Source organism: Taudactylus pleione, unplaced genomic scaffold (genome assembly GCF_031769625.1).
Source record: "Taudactylus pleione unplaced genomic scaffold, aTauple2 ptg000587l, whole genome shotgun sequence".
NCBI lineage: Eukaryota > Metazoa > Chordata > Amphibia > Anura > Myobatrachidae > Taudactylus > Taudactylus pleione.
In genome coordinates this window covers 5392570-5416972 of record NW_028284989.1, presented here as the reverse complement: position 1 = coordinate 5416972, position 24403 = coordinate 5392570, and the positions used below count along the sequence as shown (strand labels likewise).

The 24403-nt window shown below is 36.0% G+C and overlaps 1 protein-coding gene across 1 annotated transcript; it reads left to right on the top strand.

The window, feature by feature from the left end:
* Positions 1–8225: 8225 nt before the first annotated feature.
* On the top strand, positions 8226–9182 carry LOC148481290 (olfactory receptor 10AG1-like). The gene has a single exon (XM_088453744.1). The coding sequence runs from the start codon at positions 8226–8228 to the stop codon at positions 9180–9182; it is 957 nt and encodes a 318-aa protein (XP_088309870.1).
* Positions 9183–24403: the final 15221 nt, after the last annotated feature.

Genomic DNA, 24403 nt, shown 5'->3' with positions numbered 1-24403 from the left:
ATGTGCACCAGTGTGAAGGTTCCTCAGTTGTATCCACAGGAAGCTGTCCAGATCTTGCGCAGATTTTAAATTGTTGTTTATTTTTTATCTTACCGTCTGTGGTGAACTGACTGGAGAACAGGGTTATGTAATAGTCTGGCTTATGTATTTTTATATCCTGCAAGCAGTGTAATTTTTCTGTGAGACTTGAAGTGCATTGCAGTAGTCCAAGCATTAGGACACAAATGCATAAATCACTGTAGGAAGATCTTATGGGGAAATCACAATTTTGTTATCTTGCCTATGTTCCTCAAATGAAAAAAATGAATAATTGATCATGGCTGACACTTGATATTAAAGTGTCAAGCCACAATTATGGACAATACAAATATTCTGCACATGATCATATGTTGGTGAATCAGTACTCCTAAATTAAACCCAGTTTGACCTGCATGCAAACTTCTCATTTGACAGCATGATCCCAGACATGCTTTCTCTTTAATATTACTCTCCCTTTAAATCCAGCAGCCAAAACTACAAAAGTTCAACAGAAAAGAATCTCCCCTGTGTGAAAACTTTTTTTTTAAATTATTTTAACACAGATGATGAACCATTTTTATGTTTATTTTTAGAAACAGAAATGTGAATAAGGTTTTCTAGAATTCAATAAAGTTGTTTATTAAAAAAAAAAACACTTCCATTTATACATTTACTCATCTATAGTTTTATTTTTTCCAGTGACTTAATTTGACACCTAAAACTCCTTGGGATATATTTACTAAGCACATTTGACCCCAAAACTTAAGGCCTCACTAATATTAATTGCAGATTTAAATTTTAAGGTCAAACTTACATAGTAAATATACCCCTAATTTCCAAATACTACAGTTACTGTTCCAAAATTAAATGGATACAAAGTTACACCCACCCTAATTTAATTTAATTTTGTGCGACTGAGATTAAGTTGGGTGATTTTGGATCCACCCGTAGCCTGCTCCACCAAGGTTACTGACCCAGACTTCCTGATAATTTTACAGTGCTGCAGAGGCATTTTATGACCATGCGAGAAATATAGAAGATCAGAATAAGTACCATGATAAATTGCATATATATTTAAGGAACAGTGTTTTTGGATCACAAATGGAAAAATGCTTGGATATATAACTCTATTTAGAAATTGAGAAAGAGCACTATTTGTAGACATAATAAAAGAACAATAAACACTCAATATCGGAGGTGGAGAGTATATCACATTGAAAACAGAATAAAAAACAGTATAGAGTGTGACGCCACCCCAACCTGCTGTGGTGAGAGTCACAGAAAGCAAAAGAAGAAGAAACAAACAGTATTACAGAACTGCAGTTAGATACTCTTGCACAGAGAATACAAAAGTAGCTATGAAAAAACACAAATTAATTCCATAAAATATGCAAGATATTAGTAATAATCCCAGGGATGTGGATGTGTATTTCTCACATCCATATATAATATAGTATAGTACTGTATAAGTCTTGGCAAGTTGGAACCTCCAATAAACCAAAAATTAATTAACCAGAAAGAAGAGCAATAGACAAAGCTTAAACTGGCCACTGATAAATAAGTGTATATTCCTTGTGTAATAATAATTCCTTTTGATGGAGGTTACTGCCCCACAATATAAATTGTGCCATAATGGAATGATGTCTCACCTTCACAAAACACAAGTCCAAATCACAATCCGGGTCTTTGTAAGTATTCCCATTAGCAAGGTGGATAGTCTTATCTCCATGATAGAAGTCCACATGCTGCAGACCTCTCGGAGGTCTGAGTGGTACAATATGTTCCTGTGTGAACATGTTGGTGAGAACGCTGGATCAGATAAGAAATAATTTTGTCTCTGACACATTTCTTTAAATATAATCTATATACAGCAGAAACTGGTATTTAGTGTGCCATTCCATTCATATTATACATTTACTAAACCCATATATTTATGTATATTCTCTTTATGATATATTTCATTGTATTTTCCTTTAAAACATCTAATACCTTTAACTAGGGGTTATCATATTGTTTCAAGAATGGGTTTAATAAATATATAATCTGAATGGAATGGTACACTGTGTGGTAATTATGGTAATTAATGTACTTGTTAATTAAACTTAACATAGGCACTTTCCACTATTATCCATATTTCTCTGAAGAAATCAGTTATATTCAAATAAACGCGTTACAAACAACAGTGTTTATTACTGAACCTTGCTGATCCTGACTCAGGAATGGGGTGGACAAACTATAAGGTGGCATGCCTGCTGCCATGGGCTACTAACTGTGGCATCACTTCAGCCATTTCCTGTCTAGTGTTCAGCTGATCCATTGCTCTTACCAGCTCTTTCATCGCCATACAGGAACATATTTCTCAGATCTCTGAGTGGTCCATGACATATGGAGTTCTATAACAGAGCTCAGACCATCCACAATGCAAAAGGCAGTGGGAGAAGAATATACATTATTTTTCTCCATGGGATTACTACGTTTATCTTATATGCATATTTTGTGGAATAAATTTATATTGTTTATAATTACTGCTACTTTTTTATTCACGGTATGAGTACAGCCAACTGCAGTGCTGTGATACTGCCCTAAATCCTGTATTATAATTAGGCCATGGATTTTTAGGATGTAAAAAAATAAAATTAGGTTTTCTCAAATCATATTTTAGGATTTTATAGGTTTTAAAAATGTTAATTTAGGAATTTATACGTTGTATGAAAATAAAATGAAACCTCGCAACATATCATTATATTTGAAACACTGCTATCCTTATATATGAATTACATATGAAAACTACTCATTTGAAACTCCTACCTTAGAACATTCCTGCTTCTAACATGACACTGAGCAATGGAATACTTTGACAGGTTTTCAGGAGTAAAACCTCTTCTGTCTTCCATTAAAATTAGCTAGAATGTGCTAAAACTGCGCTTCATGTCATTTGAGGTAAGGGGTACTATTTCCACAGGATTCCAAGGCAGTGTCTCTCACACTCTCTCTCCAAAGAGAACAAGACCCACTTTTTCAATTTTCTTGAAATCAGGATTGCGCGCCAGCACAGCCTCCAACTTCTTGGCTATGGAGGCCCCAACTGGTCCAGGAGCCACTTTCTTCCTCACTTCCTGCATTGAGCTGAAGCTTTCCTGACATTGGGAGAGTTGCTTCTTCTAGCTTCTTGTGCACATTCTAGGTGGGAAACATTAGCCTTTATGTAGCTCAACTCCTGTAGAACTTGCACTGAGTGTAATGCTCTCTTTGCATTCACAATAGCAATAGATTCACATTCATCTAGTGCATCAATGTCCTCCATGATGCTCTCATAGTTTTCTGCATAATACATTGCGGCTGAGAGTTGGGTCCCCCCCACTGTGTCACTACAGGTTGTGGAGGGAGAGGTATCGATGGAAGCTTCTCCCGGAATATAATGATTCAACTCGGTGCTCTCTGAAAGTTCTCCTTCACTGAAGAAATTATCTTGCTGACTACAAAATGTTGCTCCCGAATTGCTTCAGCTACCCATTGGAGCTCATGCATTAGACAGGTGCCATGGAGTTTGCGAGGGTGGAAAGCCTTTACACACCTGCTTTCAGCATGTAGGCTGCACTATCTTTCACGAACAAGCTTCACTTATCCTCTTTCTCTGCATCTGGCCACAGCACCTGTAAGACCTCCCTCAATGCAATGTACACACTGGAGTGGTTGGTTTGCAGAAGCTCCCTGCATAGGATGACATGCGGTATAGTCCGTTCCTCACATGTGAGCTTACCCATGATGGTGGCAATGTACAGTATCTGCCACAGGCATCCGTTGTATCATCTAAATTAGAAATCAAATTGCACAGGGTGATGCTGGAACTGCCTGCCTTCTTTTTCCACACATTTCCACAGTAAAAGTATATAGCTTCAACTTAAGTAACAGAATTAGGTCTTTCTAGGTTCTAATGGTGCGTACACACGGGATGATCTTTTCAGCGAGTGATATCGCTGAATGATCTCCTTTGAATTTCCTGGTGGATTGGATGGACGATATCTACTATAGATATCACCAACGATGAACGATCAACGACCGCAAAACCCTATGGAAAATGATCAATTTTGTCCAGGTTGGCCTGCATGCATGGCTGACCAATGATATCATTATCGTCCATGCGGGAATGCGCATTGTTGGTCGTTCATTGGTTGTTGACTGCACAAAAATGAACGATATGAATGCTGAACGATATCATTATCGTTCATATCATTCATTGAAATTGTACCGTGTGTACGCAGCTTAACAGGCAAAATAGGTCATTTTAGGTACTAACACCCAGATTAGGTAATTTTAGGTCCTGTAGAAATTAAGTATGTTATTCCCAGGTACATAAAACAGAAAAGATACCTGAAATTTCCAGTGTAATGGGAAAAGATTAGAATAGGTTAGAACCTAAGAATCCTGGGATTAATTATAATCTAATTTATTATTCATTCCAATGTTACTGCTTACATCAGTACAGTGTTTTTACATTTATTGCCAGATCTTTAGGGAGCTATTCATATCAATATCCTACCAATGTAATTCTCAGTTGAGTTTATAGTAGCAGAGGAAAATATTAAGCCACTAAAGACCTTGTTAGAACTGTCTTTTAATTAAGTACCATAACAAATGGATAATGATAACTATTTAAAGCATCAATAGAAAAAAATATATTCCCCTGTGTATTATTTTGTTTGCACACATATAATAAAGGGGTATATAAGGTTAAATGACATTACCTGGTTCTAATGCCGACAAGAGACTTAATTCACGGCAGAATCCTTTTCCAATCATCTCTTCTGAAATAGAGTTTGTAACTTAAAGATATATTAAATAAAATTTTCTTCTTTAATATACAGTATAGGACAAGTGAATGGTTTTACACCTATAAAGTGCAAGTAGGACTAATTCATTGTATCATGTATGTAATACTATAAGGTGTGTTCAGACGAAACCATTTTCCATAAGGTAAACTGCTGCGTATAATTTATTCATTATTGATGTTAATAATATAATGAATTAATTGCTGAAAATGTAAATTTGTTGCTTGTCTGCATCATGGAAACTTGAAGCTGCTGAAAAGAAAGAACATTATTTTTAAGGTTGATCAACAAGTAGATTTCTGGTTTCTGCTCCCTAGAAAACAATGGAGTAAATGTAATAGGTTGCGGCTCTGAAATATCGGTGAGTCCCGTGTGCCCGATGTTTTGAAGTACAGGTAGCAGTCTATTAATAGGCTAAATCAAACTGGTTTTGCCTACTAAAAGACTGCTACTTTAAAATATCGGGCAGTTTTGCACAGGACTCACCGATGTCTCAAAGCCGCAGCCTAATACATTTACCCCAATGTCTTCAAATATTTTTTCTATCAAAAATAGACTTAGGGGGAGATGTATCAAATCTTCTAATGAGAAAAAGTAAAGAATTTGCCAATAGCTTTTAGACATCATTTGTACAGTATAGCACAGTGCATACAATGACAGAAGCTGATGGATTGCTATAGGTAACCTCCACAACTCCCCGTTAGAGTTAAAACGTGTAGAAGGAGAATTGTTAGGGAAGCCACAGAGATTCCAACTATCACTTTGAAGGAGCATCAGAATTCAGGAGCTGGGACTGGACTGAAGGAGCATCAGTCATCCATATCAAAATCTCTGCATACAACTAGCCTGTATGGGAGGGTGGCTAGAAGAAAATCCATTGCTGAAGAAAAAACACTTCAAAGCACATCCGGAAACATCAGGAGTGACCTAGCTTAAATGTGGGACAAGGTTTTGAGGTGAGATGAGATCAAAACTAGGCTTTTTGAGCCAAAGTCAAAACTCTATATGTAGTGCAAACCTAAAGGTGCATATCCACTACACGATGAATGAATGATTGAATGATAACGACAACATTATCGTTCATTCGTTCATTATATTGTGCAGTGGATAATGTGCCCACACCAAACGATATGTCGTTCAGTGCAGGCACCATCCCTCATCCCCGAAAATGCACAACCTGATGATATCGTCAGGTTGGGCAGTATGTTCAAGCGATGACAGATGCTGACAACGACCAGCGGGATCACCGGAATATTTACTGCACAATTAATGGACGATTGAACGATAACGATGTCATTATCGTTCAATCATCCATTTATGTCGTGTAGTGGATATTCGCCTTATGGCTGCGTACATACCTATAGATATATCTGTCTGGTGAAAAGGAGAATCTAGTAATGTATAGGAGCAAATTAGAATAGTGTATTTGGGAAAGATTTCTGGACTGCACAACCTGACTATATATATAATGGGAAGTGCTACCTGATGAGACTAATTGCAGGCACAGAAACAGACAAATCTCAGGTGATCAACTCCAAATTATTAATGATATATATATAAATGCAATAAAATTTTGCAATCAATAGAGGTTTTTAGCATAATCATGGCCAAGGTTATGGGCCTACCCACCATATCCAGGCAACCTCTTTCGGGTAGGTCCCTAACATACTACAGTTCAAATCCAGAGCGCAGGACCCCCCAAAACTGGCTCAGCCAAGCTGCCACAGGGCACCACCATAGTAAGAAAAGTGCAGTGTAAAGAGATAGTTAGGAGCAGCTGCAGCTGCATATAAAGAATGAAAATAACTTACTATGGTGGTGCCCTGGGGCAGCTTGGCTGGGCAGTTAGCTTTAGGCTGTATATACACCTAAAGAAATATCTGTCCAATCTGTCTGGTGGGAAGGGAAATATGGTCCGTCTTCCAGTGCTTGGGAGTAAATTTCTATTCTAATTTGCGCAACTCCAAATTATTAATGATATATATATATATATATATATATATGCAATAAAATGTTGCAATCAATAGAGGTTTTTAGCATAATCATGGCCAAGGTTATGGGCCTCCCCACCATATCCAGGTAACCTCTTTTGGGTAGGTCCCTAACATACTAGGGTTCAAATCCAGAGCGCAGGACCCCCCAAAACTTCACACTATACAATTATTAGGCCGATTTGCCAATAATCGGGTGATCGGTCTCATTTATTGTATAGTGTGTATGAACAATTGTTTCAGCGCTTCACTGATGAATCAGTTAGAAAACATCCACAAACGCATTCCTCCGAATATCCCATCTGTCGGTCAAGAATGAAAATCTAATTTTCCCAATATCGACCGGTATGCGTGCATTCTCAATAATCCACCAATATTCCCTATGTTCTTCTGTCACTATGTCATCTTCCTTATAGGTGGACATATGCAAAAGGAGTGTGGTGGAAAATTGCTAGCTTCTAAGAAAAAATTACATAATGTGTAGCATAGATATTGGGGCTTTCAATTTGCCGAATAATTGCCCAGTTTCTCGTCCCGATCAAAAAAATCTGACAGTGTGTAGCTAACTTTAACCCTGACCATTCTTTAGCAAACACCATCCCAACAGTGAAGTATGGGTGAAGCATCATCATGTTGTGGGGATGCTTGTCCTCAGTGGGGATTGGGCATCTTGTTAAAATGGAAAGACTAATGGATGATGCAAAATACAGGGACATACTGCAAGATAACATTCAAGAAAACTAAATCGTGGGAAAAAGTTTACCTATTAGCAGGACAAGGCCAAAACAACACTCTCATTAAAGTGAATATTCTACAAATGCCAGGTCACAGTCCAGATTTCAATCCAATTGAGAATATGTGGTATTATTTGCAATGTGCAGTTCACAAGCATCATCCAACAAACCTGAGCAACCTGGAGCAAATCTGCAGGGAAAAAATTGGGCAAAAATCACTATATAAAGGCCCCCATACATCAGAGATTGATTGCAGCAATCGTGCAATTTGCAATCGATTGTGTATAAAAATCTTTCCCTTTTTCAATCGATTGCTGATTGCAGAGATGCCACAATCGATTGAAAAAGGTAAAGATTTTTATACACAATCGATTGCAAATTGCACGATTGCTGCAATCGATCTCTGATGTATGGGGGCCTAAACAGTCTACAAACTGGTAAAAACTAACCCAAACAGAGTTAAAGCTGTTTATGCAGAAATGAGGTGGTGTCTGGAACAATATTTGTAAATGTCATTACTAATACAGACAATTATGTTGCATTTTAGGGGGATGAATACTTTTGCAAGTCTGTGTGTGCGAGAGAGAGCTACTAGTAACGTATATATTTAAACTTTCCTGTCCTTTCTCTCCAAGGTATCTTTTTTCAACAAAATGGTGGATACAAACAAAACTATGGTAAAATATTTTATTTTGTTGGCTTTTGCTGATTTGAACCAGTTACAGATTCTATTTTTCTTTGTTTTTCTAATGACCTATATTATATGTATCATGGGGAACACTGCTATCATTGTTCTTATTAAAGTAAAACCTTCTCTTCATACGCCAATGTATTTTTTTATTAGTGTATTTTCTATTTTAGAAATTATGTTCGTGTCTGTCACAGTCCCCAAACTATTAGCCAATCTGATTGCAGCTAATAATATTATTTCTTTTAATGGATGTTTTACCCAAATGTATGTATTCAACTCCTTGGGTGTTAGTGAATGTTATCTTCTTGTAGTAATGGTCTTTGACCGACACCTGGCTATTAACAATCCTTTACACTACTCAGCTATAATGACATCAACGTTTTGTACTGTGTTGGCTCTTTTACCATGGATTATAGGATTTGGTATTATTTTAGTCCCTGCCATTATCACAGCACTGCTGGAATACTGTGGCCCTAATGTGATTGACCACTTCTTCTGTGACTTGGCTCCTCTACAGAACTTGGCATGTTCTAATCCCTTCATTAGCAACATATCTACAAGTACAGCTGCTGTTTTTGATGTTGTTCTGCCTTTTATTATTATCATAGGATTCTATATCCATATAATAAGCATGGTTTCAAAGGTCAAGAGTGATGAAGGAAAACAGAAAGCCTTTTCCACGTGTTCATCACATCTCATCGTAGCCGGCCTCTTTTATGGAACAGCCATCATTGTGTATGTCAAGCCTAAGGGAAGCCATTATGACAAATATCTTGCTTTTATGTACACAGCATTCACGCCTATGATTAACCCTTTTATTTACAGCTTTAGAAATAGGGATGTGAAGAAGCTTTTCCGAAAATCAATAAACTGTCTTACAAAACTACATCCATCACAAAGTGGTGTTCATAATAAATAAACATTGGATATATACAGTATATATGTTTTTCAAATTGTTATTCATTTTTATTAGTTGCTATATAGGGTAGCAAACAGAAAGGAAAGCGCACTTTTGTCTGAAGTCAATTAATGACGAAATGCGCTGGGCGTGGCTAGTGGCGTGGACGTGTGTGAACGTCACCCGCTGGTTTCTGGAGTGGGCAGTGATCTGTAAGTGGCTGGCTTCTGCACATGGTGGAGAGAGACTATCGAGCACCAGGAATCCATCTACGGCTAAGATCGCTACTTTTAACCTAAATGTATGTGAACAATTGAAGTTCAGTAAAGTTACTGTTACATATTATTTATGAGTGCGCTTTCCTTTCTGCTTGCATATCTTTGGATCTTTCACTCCGTGGCTGGAGACTGGGATATAGCTACACTTCATCCTGACAAAGAACTATAAAATCTGGATATACCTAAATAGGACTGCTGCGCATATTGGGATTTTACTTTGTATTTGATATATAGAGTTGTACACATCTTACGGTGCTTCTGCCCCAATATGGTTTGACAATTATAATCATCAGTGAATGCTTGCACTAGCCTATACTGCATTGTCTGCAGTTCCTTTGCCCTCATTGAACTTTGCATAAGGGGGATCACCTCTTTACAGCCCAGTTAAGCCTCTTCAGTTGTAAATTGTGGTGAAACTGAAATGTGTATTCCTCTGTATTGCCCACACTTATGTTTGCTCAGTTGCAGAGCATTGCAGTGGGAAAACAGTCATGCATTCCACTTGTATCAGTCCCAAAGTAATTTTGGGTTGGGTACGATGTTCCAGCAGTGAGCACCCCAACAGTCACAATACTGGCAGTGGAATCACGAAGGTCAAAATCCCAACGAATTTTAGTGAGTGTTCTAACCCTAATCCTAACTCACCCCTCCTGCAGCCTAATATTAACCATCTACTTTAGCAGCCTAACCCTAACTATTCACGTTGACAGTCTAACCCTAACTGTCCCCTACCCCAGCCTAACCCTAACCTTCCACCTACTGCCTTACCCTAATCTTAAATCTAATACTCACTATCAGAATTCATCAGTATTTTGAACGGGATTCTGCTGCCGGTAATGTGACCATCTGGATGCTCGTCACCGGTATCCTGACTACATCCCGTATTTGTCACAGTAATGGTAAATGTTACATAACATTTGTAGGCTGCATTGAGACTGTGCATGTTTAGAGTGATTTGTTGACGGTAATTTTTGCATGGAAATGAGTTCAACTACAATCTGAGACAGATCTTTATATACTTAGCATTATATTCTTCTATGAAAAAAATATATTAGTTGCCAGAGAAATGAGTTTTAGATTTATACGTGGATGCTGCTAAAAACAAGATAAAGTCATCAATTAATTTGCTCTTTTCTCATGCTCTTCCCTATTCTCTTGTCTCCATACACAGGGGGAAATGTATCAAACCTTCTAAAGAGTGTAGAAGTGGACAAGTGGAGAAGTTGCCCATAACAATCAATTAACTTCTACCAATCATTTTATAGAATGTGCTTGATAATCTTTAGAAGGTTTGATACAGTCCCCTTGTCCCTTTAGCAACTCTCACTATGTGTGCTCGTCCTTCATTGGGTACAGGCTTGTGTTACTGCTTTCCCCTCCCTGTGACTCACCTCCACTTGCCTATCTAGATAGAGTGAGTTACTCAGCCCTCAACCCTTGTTTGTGACCTATCTTGTTTATCAGTGTATTTTTTCTAACCAACAAGGACGGACACAGACAAGGGGTGAGGGTTGGGCAAATCACTCTACTTTGAGAGGACACCATGATTTATTTTTATTTTCCAACAATATGCCAACATACATTTGCTGTACCTTTGCTGTATCACTGTTACTTTGTATATTTCCTGTACGGAGCTGCAAAATCTATGTGGCATCTTAAAAGCAAAAATAATAGTAATAATAATAATAATATAGACCTCTGTCTGTAATATAGGAAAATTACATTAGCACTTTTTGACACACATCCGTGGTTACCCTGCTATTTGACTGTTTGTGCTCCTGTATCCAACCAACAGGTATATGATTTAATATATTTTGTCATAAAATTCCTCATTTCTAACTTATACAAATTACTATTATAAGCTGGAATCTGATGTACTTTTAGGGGGCAATTAAATTGTTTTTTAGGCGGTGATAAATAATGGGCGCCAACAGAGAAATTCAATTGTTTTGGGCACCCATTAATTATCATACTTATTGTGCCCTAAAGTACGATTTAGCTGCGTAAAGTGGCTAAACCCATCTAAAGTCCTGGTTAGGGCACCCAAACTTCTGTTTGGCTGGTTCACAAACCATGGACTTTTTGCACATTTATGCTCGCCACATCAGAAGGCTGTGAGAAGAATTATTGGCACCTGCAGCACTTGTGACCAATCAGAGCAACAATTGAATTGCTCCTTCGGGTGCCCTTGACTATGGGGCGCCTATAAAAACAATTGAATTCCCCCTCAATGTGTATCCTTGCTGTTTCAACACTAGAGCCTCCATCAGAACCATTTAAACACAGAACATTGGTCTGTGCCCTAAACTAATGGGAACTACATTTTCTGAGGGGCAACTAGTTATTTAGAGAGAGATTAAATTTAATTCTGATATCCACCTCCATTAATGATATCACTGACTTTCATGTGGAAACAATTAAATTGATCTAAATGTGTTATCTATATTATTGCAGATGCATAGTGTTCTTTCTGCACTCCAGATATACGTAGTTATTACTAGTCCCTAATGATTAGCACATCCTTGTTTTGAAAATGAATACATTTATTGATTGAGATATTTGTGATAAAAATATTTTTAGATTTTTTAGCATCTATCTATATTATTGTTTTTTGTATTGTTGTTGCACACATTCATGGTCCTTTCTTTGATGTTTGTTATCACATTCCAATAAGTTATATCTTTTCGGGGAGACTTTTGAGTGCCCACAACCATTGTTAGTGAAAATAATATTGGGAGAGGCTTGGTGAACCAGATTTTTATTCTTCTTTTAGACTTAGAATTATAACAATGGCTATAGCCATAAGCATAATTACAGTTTAAGTTTGTTTTCAGTTAGAGCCACCCGTAATAGAAAAATTGAAACATATTAAAGATTATTACATACTTGCTATGTACTATGCACTGTCACAAGACCACCTTGTTATTACTAGCACATTTTACACACTTTTCCTAGTGATATTTATACCAACTAGAGAGGAGCAGGTGGGTTTTTGTGAAAACTGAACATCGCCGCACTTAGGGTTTCCAAGTGTATCTGAGTCCCGGCTCGTGTCATCCCGTCAAGCTCGGATCTCAGAACAAGGCAAAACATCATTGTCCCAGAAATGTCCAATCTCATGTGGTTTGGATTGCATATTACAGTCCCTTCCTCATGATCAGGTGCTATTTCACACCGGAGACTTTAGAGAGAAGTTGTGAGTTTTAGTTGGGATAGAAAGGACAGAGGAGGACAGAGCTGTAGTAGTAGGTAGATGTGAAATAGGTGGGAAGGGTGACTGGCTGCATCATCTTTCTCACTGTGTATGTGTCAGACTCACTAGCTAGCAACAACAACAACAACTGCAATTCAGTGCACTGCAGTGCAAACAGGCTACTGTGTGTTTGTCAGAAATAGTAGCAACTGAAATTTAGAGCTGCAAAGCAAACAGACAGTTGTGTTTTTGTTTTGTGCATGTTTGTTAAATTGAGCACTTTTTTTCAAAAGAGTATATCAGTATCTCAGATCTGTATATATATATATATATATATATATATATATATAGTATCAGTCACTTGTGTTTCATGGTTTCAACTTAAAGCTTATATGTTCAAATTTTACTGAGATGTGTCACTCTGAGTGAGCTGCACCCCAAAGAAGACCTCTTTTCCTGTTATTATAACAATGATTGCAAAAAAATATTTTTGCTGGTGTTTGAAATACCAATTCAAGATTTTTGTAACAATTCAATTAACATTGTCTTTTTTTTCAAAAGTGTGCATTTCCTAAAGGCAGCGTATATTACTGTGCTTAGTTGGTGCATGTAAACTAGAGTAGATGTGTCCCTGACAGCTGCACCCCAAAAATAAAGAAAAAGGAAAAGTTTTTGCTGGTGTTTAAAGAAAAACATTTCAAGGCTTTTATAATAATATTTTTTTTCCAAGAGGTTGTGTTTCCTAAAGGCAACATATATTACTGTGCTTAGTGTGTGTGTGTAGACTAAAGTAGATGTGTCCATGACAGCTGCACCTCAAAAATAAATAGGTGGCAAGAGAGCATTTTATTGTGTCAACAAAAATCATCAGATTTTTTATAAAACTGCATGGTAAAGGTAACAGTTCCTTTAGTTATCAAATTGTATATTTACTCGGTGTGGTGGCAGTTAAGTTTAACTACAGTAGCTTTACTCATGTCTTGGTGTCAAGAATAAAACTAATCATGGATCAGTTAATAGAAAAACAGGAGCAACCCAGTACTAGAGCTGGTAGTCATAATACTTCTTCAACATCTACTAAAAGAGGTCAAGGGGAATAAAAGTGTAAAGGGCACCTCAAGTCTAAACAGTATTTTACAATAAGAAAGAAAACATAAACCCTAATTATGAATGGAAAATTTACTGCTGAAAAATTTAAAATTGGCAACATGATATATGCAGTGGCGAGGACAGGCTCAGTCCATGGCCTTTCTTTGTAAATGCTGGTCCTGCTACTCCTATTTCTTGCACTGGAATGCCAACCAAAGTCAGGGCAAAACAGTAATACATCTTCTGTAACCTCTCATGCAACATGTTCTCTCTCTGAGTGTCACCTTTAAAACAGGCAGTAGATATTTTGTCACAATTTAATTCATATTACAAGAAATTATATATGGCTACTGCTATTGACCCCATATTGCATACTGAATTGTTGACAGAGGCCGATTTACCAAAACTGTTGAATGTACAAAAAGATTTTTTGAATAGAGATACTGAAGAAATTGAAATATTTACAGCTATAACTCAACTACATAATAATAAATCACCAGGGCCCGATGAGTTTACGGGGGAATACTATAAGATAATGAAACCTTATATAGTTCCCAGACTTACTAAGCATTATAAAGGGATTCATAAAAAACACATTCCATATCCTCATTTTAATGAGGCTCATACCAAAATGCTTCCTAAACCAGAAAGAGATCCAGAATTGGTTTCCTCCTATCGACCCATAACTTTATTAAATGAAGATTTAAAAAACTTATATAAAATCATAGCAAGTCATCTTCAGACTTTATTACCTCAGATACTTACACCGCATCACATAATCGGTTTTCGGTTAAGGGAGTTTGCACAGCACTAGCTGCAATTATATCAGCTTCCCTTAATCCAAAAGCCAATATAGATATGCTTCTCATCTTAGACGCTGAGAAAACATTTGATACCGTATCATGAAACCATCTGTTGAGGATATTTGAAAAAAGAGAATTTGGGGATGAATTTTTGAAGTTTTTTAAATATCATTATTCAAATCCTACAACATCTTTAATAATCAATGGGGAATGTGGAGATCCAATAACAATGTCAAGAGGGACAAAACAGGAGTATCCTTTACCCCCAATATTATTTATATAGTGTTGGATCCACTTTTGAGGATTGCAATTATGGCCTACTTTCAAAGGTATGCAACTGGGGTCAAATTAATTAAAAATTATGACATTTGCCGATGATCTGCTTCTGTATGTTTCTTTTCCAGAGACTACTTTGGAATTAATTTTGGATAAATTTGAAAAATATGGCAAGGTATCAGGGTTTAATATAAATCAAAATAAGTCTAATGCTATGTTTTTAGGCTCTCAAAAATGACCACAATGCAGTGATAAATTTCATATAATATGGGCCCAGAAATCAATAAAATATTAGGAAATAATGCTACCCAGGAACATTCATGAAAACTGGAAGCATTTGTTATTGTCTTATATGGGAAGAATACATGTATTAAAGATGATTACATTCCCCAAAATATTATACCCATTACAGATGTTGCCTATTTTATTAACAACAACAGATGAGAAGTTAATATATTCAACCTTCAGGAAATTTTTATGGCAAAATAAAAGACTTAAATTAAGTTACAGCAAACTTCAAAATATGGAGGGGTATACATCCCATATATAAAAACTTATAGCCATGCTTGCATATTAAGATATATTCGCGATTGGATACATCACACGGAACTATATACAAATACAGAAATAGACCAACACTTTCTGCCAGACCAAAATGTATTGTTTTTTTTTTACATAATTATAAATCAAAAAACTCTGACACTTCTATTCTAAATCCTCTGCTTATGTCGGCTTGGGTTGTTTGGAAATATACTAGAAAACAGAAGAGTCTAAATAGCCAATACTCACTGCTAATACTGTTTATACAAAATTATGAATTTCAAAATGGTAAAGCTATGAAGCCCTTTCAAACATGGTATTCCAGAGGTATTACAAATATAAAAACAATGGTGGATACATCAAGGAGAACTAAGTATACAAAATATAATAGATAAATATTCTATAGCACAGTCACAGATCTTTGCAGTATATCAAGCACAAAATGTCTACACAGTAATTAAAAAATGTACACTTAATGATTGGAATAACTCTCTAGATCAGTGATTTTCAACCTTTTTTAACTCGAGGCACACTATGCAAGATCTTAAAATTGCCAAGGCACACCATTTTGCAATGCGGCATGCGCAACCTATGGAAAACATACATATTGCCTCCAACATTAAAAAAAACACACACATTGGCCTCCACAGCAATAAAACACACATACATTGGCCCCTATAGGAATAAAACACACATACATTGCCACCATAGGAATAAAACACACATACATTGGTCCCCATAGGAATAAAACACACATACATTGGCCCCCATAGGAAGAAAACACACATACATTGGCCCCAAATAAATAAAAAACACATACATTGGCCCCCACAGGAATAAAACACACATACATTGGCCCTCACAGGAATAAAATGCAATACATTGGCCCCCACAGGAATAAAACCCACATACATTAGCCCTCACAGGAATAAAACACATACATTGGCCCCCACAGAAACAAAATAACATTGGCTGGCCCCCACAAAAAAAGATATTGATGTCTCCTAAAAGAACCCCCCCCACATTGGTACCCCCCCAAAAAAAGTACACATAAAATATAAATTAACATTTTTCTGCCCCTACCTGTCCCTCATCGGCAGAGCTGTCAGCAGAGTGCAGCATGCAGGCAGGCTGGTGGCCGAGGGCTGGCTGTGGGTGCTGATGGCCAGGGGCTGTATTGGTAGCCATGGGGCGGGCTGCCTGGCTGGTGAGGCAGGCAGGTGAGCTGGCAGTGTTGGTGGAGCTGGTGGCCGAGGGGCTGGCTGGTGAGACAGGCAGGCTGGCTGGTGGTGCTGGTGGCCATGGGGTTGGCTGGTGAGGCAGGCTGGCTGACTGTGGGTGCTGGTGGCCTTCATGCAGGGCATCTCTAGGGGATGCAGAACTGGTGGGCAGGCGGGCTGACTGACTAGAAATGCTGCGTGCATGACCTGTGATGTCATGCCGCCGCATCTGCATAGGTGATGGCCTGGATACGCCTGAGACTCCCAGAAGAGCTCAGTGCTGCCTGGTCCGTAGAACGGCAGATCTGACTGGTGGATCTGACCGCGCGGCACACTAAACAACTGCGGCACAGTGGTTGAAAAAATGCTGCTCTCGATGTATTATTATTATGCGCTATGATGGGGAAAAAAGCTTTTTCACTTTAGTGTACATTTTTATACACTCCTTTGAATTTGATGAAAAATGCAAGAGGGATATCAACTTGGACACAGATTTTTCCTCACATTTCTATAGACACAATATTAGGTACACTTGAATATTCGACACATTATGTCTTTTTCAATGTATAGAGAAATGTTTTATAATATATTTCACAATGGATATTTTTCTCCTTATAGAAGTTTTCATATGAGGTTAATAGACTCAGGATCATGTATAAGGTGTGGGATGGAGGAAGCAAACTTTATGCATTGTATGTGGTATTGTCCTGCTATTAAATATTTTTGCCAACAGGTTCAAAGATTTTCTATGACTTATATTCTTAATTATTTGCCACTCTTTCCTGAGTGGGCAGTTCTGGGGATTATGCCTACGGCTAACAAAATAACAATTATCTCAGCAGTGGCTCGAAAATGTATTTTACAAATGTGGATGTAGGATGAACCCCCAATGTTAACTTTATTCCGGGCCAAGTTATATTATGCTTTCCACATGAATTGGTTGGAATTCCCCATATATAAAGGGAAATTAACAAACATGTTTCTCAATATCTGAAGGCTTTACAGATTCATTGCCTACTGATGTGAAAAATAAGATACATAAATGTTTCCACACAACACAGTCATATGAAATTAGATCATTGATGGATGATGCTCCAATTAATAGAGATGTATAGCTAATATTCTTGAAAGCCTGAAAAAAATCCTATTTTCGCTGACCATGCTCTTGATAAATGCTTTGGATAAATCAAGAAAAAAAATAAAATATCCTCCAGTGCGCACAAATCATGCAGCCTAAATCCACAAAAAAAGAGCTTCACCACACACTCTAAGCATAAATATTCAGACAACAAGTATAATGCGTATAAAGGCGTTGATAAACAATTTCAGTGGGGTAAACAAACAAGGGGTGTGATCTCGCACCAAAATATCTCTATATATCTCACTACTACAGAGAATTAAAATTTTTAATTATTCTCCAAAACCCTAAAACTTCATAAGCAGAAGGGCTGCTGCTCCACGGGAGGTTTCTGTCCTCCCTGAGCTCGCCTTAGGACACCTGTGTTAAAGTTTGACAGGTGTACTGCCCAGTACAAATGTCAAATGTCATGTCCACCGTATCCTACAGTATTATCCTTGAATAATCTATAGTTTAAATAACATAATTGCAGTCACCCAATTTAGAGTGTCAGAATAATACAATATGTATATATATAGAGATATATCTTAACTCATAGTTTCATGCTCTGCAGGAGTGATTTAATACTAATGTCAGGAGCTGTGTCAGTTCTATAGCAGCTGTGCTGCACACATATTTCCACCAAATCCTATAGTATTATCTTGTTAAATTATCAGCAATTTCAATAGTATTATTGCAGTCACCCAATTCAGATACACGATGTATATATATATAAAGATCTTTAACTCATGGTCTTGTACTCTGCAGAAGTGATTTAATGTTAGCAGTAGAAACTGTGTCAATTCTATAGTGGCTGTGCTACACATGTATCTTTATTGATTGGCTTGTATATTTTGTATCTATCTGTAGATTCCAGCTCCGTTCTAGAATTGCTACATTATTTTTATTATGGTGATCCTCGGACTGTAGGATACTTTGGTGGGTACAGTATATCAATAAATACTGACAGTTTTTAATATGACCACATATGAACGTTATGTTTATCCTCGTCTCGGCTCAATAATAGCCTCCGCTCCACATTGTTACATATGTGCCCACATAGACAGTGCTCATTAATCCGGTATCATATACATATACACATATTTTTTGTCGACGTGTTTAGCATTCAATTGTGCTTTAGACCAGGTGGCAGCATGGAGTGCTAATGCGGGTTTCGCCAGTAAGGCTTTATCAAAGCAGTGCAACCAGAATGTCCGTCGCATCCTGTTTTTATCCCGTCTACGAGTTTCTCATAGGTTAGTTTGAATTTTGCTTCTCCATTCTCCTCTCTGATAGGGTTCCCTATGGGCTCTATGGTAACGTGCTCAATCCAACGTGTCTGTCAATCATTGGTATATGTTGTGATAAATGGATTTCCCAGTTTGTCAATGCTCTTAACTGCATAGATTATTCATGACATTATATTTTTACTTATATTATCTTTTATTGCTGCATAAATATTATATGGTCATGAATAAATATATATTTCACATTGTTCCCCATTAATTATTCAATCATCTATTTCAACAGAGGCATTCTTAGTATCAAATCAGACACTGTATGTCAAATATAGAACTTTCATGCTACTTGACATTAAGGCGTCATTGATAATATGGTATATTCGCATCTTATGTATAAGTCATAAAGTGAATAATATATATATATATATATATATCTCTTAAATCAGATAAACTCTCTAATTGATGCCAATATATTACTATATTGGTATTCTAATCATTGTGACAATCCAAGGTACTATAGTTAAACACATATCCTCATCTCAGCTATTATTGAGCCGAGATGAGGATAAACATAACGTACATACAGTATGTGGTCATATTAACAACTGTCAGTATTTATTGATCTACTGTACCCACCTAAGTATCCTATTGTATTATTCTGACACTCTAAATTGGGTGACTGCAATCTTGTTATTTAAACTATAGATAATTCAAGGATAATACTGTAGGATACGGTGGACATGACATTTCCAGTGGAGAATAGTAAATAATCGATCTCACCTTGGGGAATACAGAATTAATATTGACAGCACTTGGGAGTATATTCTCTAATTGACTATAAGTATACCAACAAAATACAGTGTGATATTTAAATATTGAAAATATATTTAACTAATCCCGAATATTCTAGTCCTATACATGTAATAGACCGACGACGGGTGATATTTGAAATCACTTTTTTTATATATATATATATATATATATATATATACACACATTCTATTTTCTTTTATTTTAACATATTTTGCATTTTCATTTCATTTGGACCTAGATCTATCCTTTTAATTAATAAAATTAATAAAAGTTATATTTTATTATGAAAACAGAGAAACCAATTATATTCTGAATTGCTGCAAACCTATAAGTGCACCAGACATAAAATCTTTTCTTTTTCGTGTTTTTTTCAATTAAATCTAAGATTGTCTGGTGGCACCTTCATGTACATTATACCATATCCTAAATAATATTTATGAAGTTTTAGGCTTTTGGAGAATAATTAAAAATTTAAATTCTCTGTAGTAGTGAGATATATAGAGATATTTTGGTGCGAGATCACACCCCTTGTTTGTTTACATATATGAAAAAAACTGACACTTGATCAGTTATTCATGATCTCAGCACAAATAAACATTAAGGAAACGGTTAAAAATATTCAAATCTAAAATAAAATTATAATAAATTCAATCTTGCAAATAAAATACTATAATGTCCTCATTCAGCTTAAGTCAAGATCTGTTGAATAGACAGGATAAATGGAAGACAGAATACTCCATTTTTGGAGGAATACCAAATAGGAATGATGAATCAGCTGAAGCAAATTGGAGCAACGATCTGATCGAACTTAAATTTGTCATGTTAAAACAGACAAAAACCTTTTGGAATAAAACCATGTTCGATAACTATCAACAAAATAATATGGCACTGAGGGGTCTAAGACCTAAAGTTTTCCCAGCCTTTGAGCTAGTGGAACCCTTAAGGAAAGAATGGGAGAAAAGTCTATTAAGATGCTCAAGAGAGCTGATTAGCATTCTCATCAAACATGATGAAATGCTGTTGGAACAATACAACAAAGAAATAATAAAAATTGGGGAAAAACTGAAGGAATTTGAAAATCTGGACTCTTCAGAAGCTGTATCATAAACAGAAAATAGAAATAGAACAGTTTGAAAAGAATATAATAGAAAAGAAACAACAGAAATACTTATGAGACAAAAATTATTATGTCACAGACAATATCTTTAAATGGAGAAAAACATTGAGAAATAGAAGCCAGAGAAATACCTTCAAGTATTCCACATCAGAATTTGAGACGTCAGAAGGAGAATTATCTGATAGCTCCTTAGCAGGCCCATCCAACAGAGGAATGAGAAATCAACAAAATGTTTTAGGACTAGGTCACAAAACATCTATAGATCCCATGAACCATATAGGAGGACAAGGAGGGGAGGAAAGGGGTTGAAAATCAAAGAAAGAGGGAAAGGGGAGAGTGGGGCTCCTTTGTAGAGAGGAGGAACCAAACATTCAGGAAATAGAAAATAAAGAAACCTTACAAATTATCAATCTCACAGATAAGGAACTCAATCAATACAATCTTAGTGTCCTCTCCAAAGGATTGTCCTTCTCCCCCACAAAATCAATGAATAGAATTGAGGTAGAAAAGGATCTTAATTTTTTTACAAGAAAAATTTTACTGAAGAAATTCTTCATTAATAAAGAAAAACTAAGATAGATGTACCAATGAGGCAAATCCTATTATGGATGAAACTGATATACAAGCTCTGAACATCTTGGATGATCTCCTTGAAGAAAATCAAGAACCCCAAAAAGAAAAAATGCAAGATCATCCTCTGAAGAAACAATCCACCTTTTTCCCATATATGCAGATTTGTCCCCAAGTAAAAATATACATGGAGCAAGTGTCAAGAGATCTGGACAGACTATATGAAGAAAAGAATAAAAAGAATACTTACAATCTCTCCAAATTAGAATTTCTTGCATTACAAGAAATAGAGAAATGGGATGACATTGAAATTAAACCCTCTGATAAAGGGGGAAAAATAGTTCTGTGGAAGAAAGATGATTTTGTTAAAGAGGTCCTCAGGCAATTAAATGATACCATCTGCTACAGAAGATTAATCTTTAATCCTACTGCCAATTTCCTGTGTGAATACAAAATAATAATTGAAAGAAACTTTAACCAAGGTATAATCATCAAAAGTGAGAATGATTATCTGTGGGTGGAATATCCCAAAATTCCAACATTTTATATCTTACCCAAAACTCATAAGAATTTACAACAACCACCTGGTAGACCAATAGTGTCAGGTATCAATGGATTAACAGAGAAGGCAAGTATTTACATTGATAAACATCTTCGTAAGTATGTAGTTGAATTACCATCCTACACAAGGGACACTCTGGACATCCTAGGAAAAATTCATAATGTCACAGTGACCAAAGAAACCTGGCTGTGTACATGTGATGTGGAATCACTGTACACGAGTATAAATCATGCAAATGGTACAGAAGCTGTGAAGTACTTCCTTGATATGGAAGGGGACAGAGATCTTGATAATATCAACACCTTCATCCTACAACTTCTAGAATTTATCTTAACCAAAAACTTCTTCACTTTCAATGAGAGCTATTACCTACAGACCCGGGGTACAGCAATGGGCACAACATGTGCACCAACATATGCCAATCTGTACCTCGGGTGGTGGGAGAAAGAAGTTGTCTTCTCATGGAAAAATGATTGATATACCGACCATGTAACATCTTGGTATCAATATATCGGTGATATATTAATCATATGGGAAGGAACGAAAGAAGCTTTAATGGAATTTATTACTATGTTGAATTTGAATGAGATCAATCTGAAACTCACAAGCAAAATGAGCCAGGAAATGGTAACCTTCCTAGATTAACAAATTAAGATAACACAGGAAGGACAAATAGTCACTGACATATTTCGTAAAAAGACAGCCACTAACAGCATTCTCCATGCTGATAGTTCTCACTTTCCGGCTACCACTAGGAGTATACCCAAAGGGGAGTTCCTGAGAACAAAATTGTACTGAAATAACAACATTTGAAGAAAGATCTGTGGAGTTAACTAAAAGACTACAAAAGAGAGGATATAATAAAAAAAACTATTAAAACAGGCTATAATGAAGCCAAGAGAAAGAACAGAGAAACATTAATCTTTCCCACTAAAAAAGAGAAGGGAATAGATGAGAAAGTCAGATATATTGGTACATTTTGTAATGAATGGAAACAAATATAGGAAATCTTACAAAAACACTGGAGAATACTTACCGGAGATATAGATCTTTAAAGGATACTTGGGGATAAGATTGAAGTTAGTTGGCGGAGGTCTGATAATCTGCAAAAAAGATTGGTACATAGTCATTTCAAAAGAGAAGAGAACAGAAAGACTAAAATTTCAGGATGCCATAAGTGTGGTAATTGTACCATCTGCAAATATGTAATACAAAAAGATAAAACAACTGATAGATATGGCAATGATATAATGATTAAAGATTTCATCAACTGTAAGACCATAGGGATGATATATTGCCTTTTTTGCACATGCGGCCTCAATTATATTGGCATGACTAAAAGACAGATGAGACAGAGAATTTCTGAACATATAAGGAATGTGAAAAATGACAAAATGGATATAACCAAATTCAAGCTACTAACAAGTGTGGCTAAACACTTCTTGAAAAAACATAACAGCAATCCTGATCATCTGAGGGCCTACGGCATAGAGAGAATTAATTTGGTTATCAGAGGGGGGGATATTAATAAAGAAATCCTGAAAAAATAATCAAAGATGATATTCATGATGAATAGTGTGACGGTCTGAATGAATACAATCAATATGGAGCTTTTTTGTAACTATTGAATCAAGAAAATACCTTTACTTATCCCCTTCTGGTATAATAACATCTTGTGTAATATCTATATATAGTCCCATATATAATAACGGGTCCCTGGCATAAAAGTATCAGGGTTTTAAATATAAATAGAATTAGCAAAAATGATTGATGTAACATGTATGCTCATAAATTAAATATGATATCAATCCAAGATATGAAAGATCTACCCTAGTTATTTTATATAGAATTTCTATTTTTTAATTACCAGAGCAATTGTATATTTGATAATATTTTAATATTGTCTAGTGTAACAACAAACCATTTGAATAATAAGACACATTAAGTTATAAGTTATATTATACTATACTGATAAAATATATATCCGATATCACTGGGTAAAAATATGATAGATTCCTTTTATCAATTTTACACATCTCACATTTTATTACACATTGTTTTTACACTGGATTTCAATAATAAAGTACTGTTATTTAAATATTTATTTTAAACACTTTTTTATTATCATTTTTATCACTTTTACATAAAGTTTTTTTCACGAATGGGGTTATGCACTTAGAATTTTTAAACTACTGTATATATGAAATACCACTAGGATCATTATTATTGATCTTATTTTCACTATGGGGATTATGCACTTTTTAATTAGTATAAATCATATTTTATGTAGGAGGGTATCCTTAAAAATTGTATAATACTGGATATTTAGGCACTATTAAATTAATGGTTATAAGATTGCACAGGTGACATGTGTTTATCTATAGTACCTTGGATTGTCACAATGATAAGAATACCAATACAGT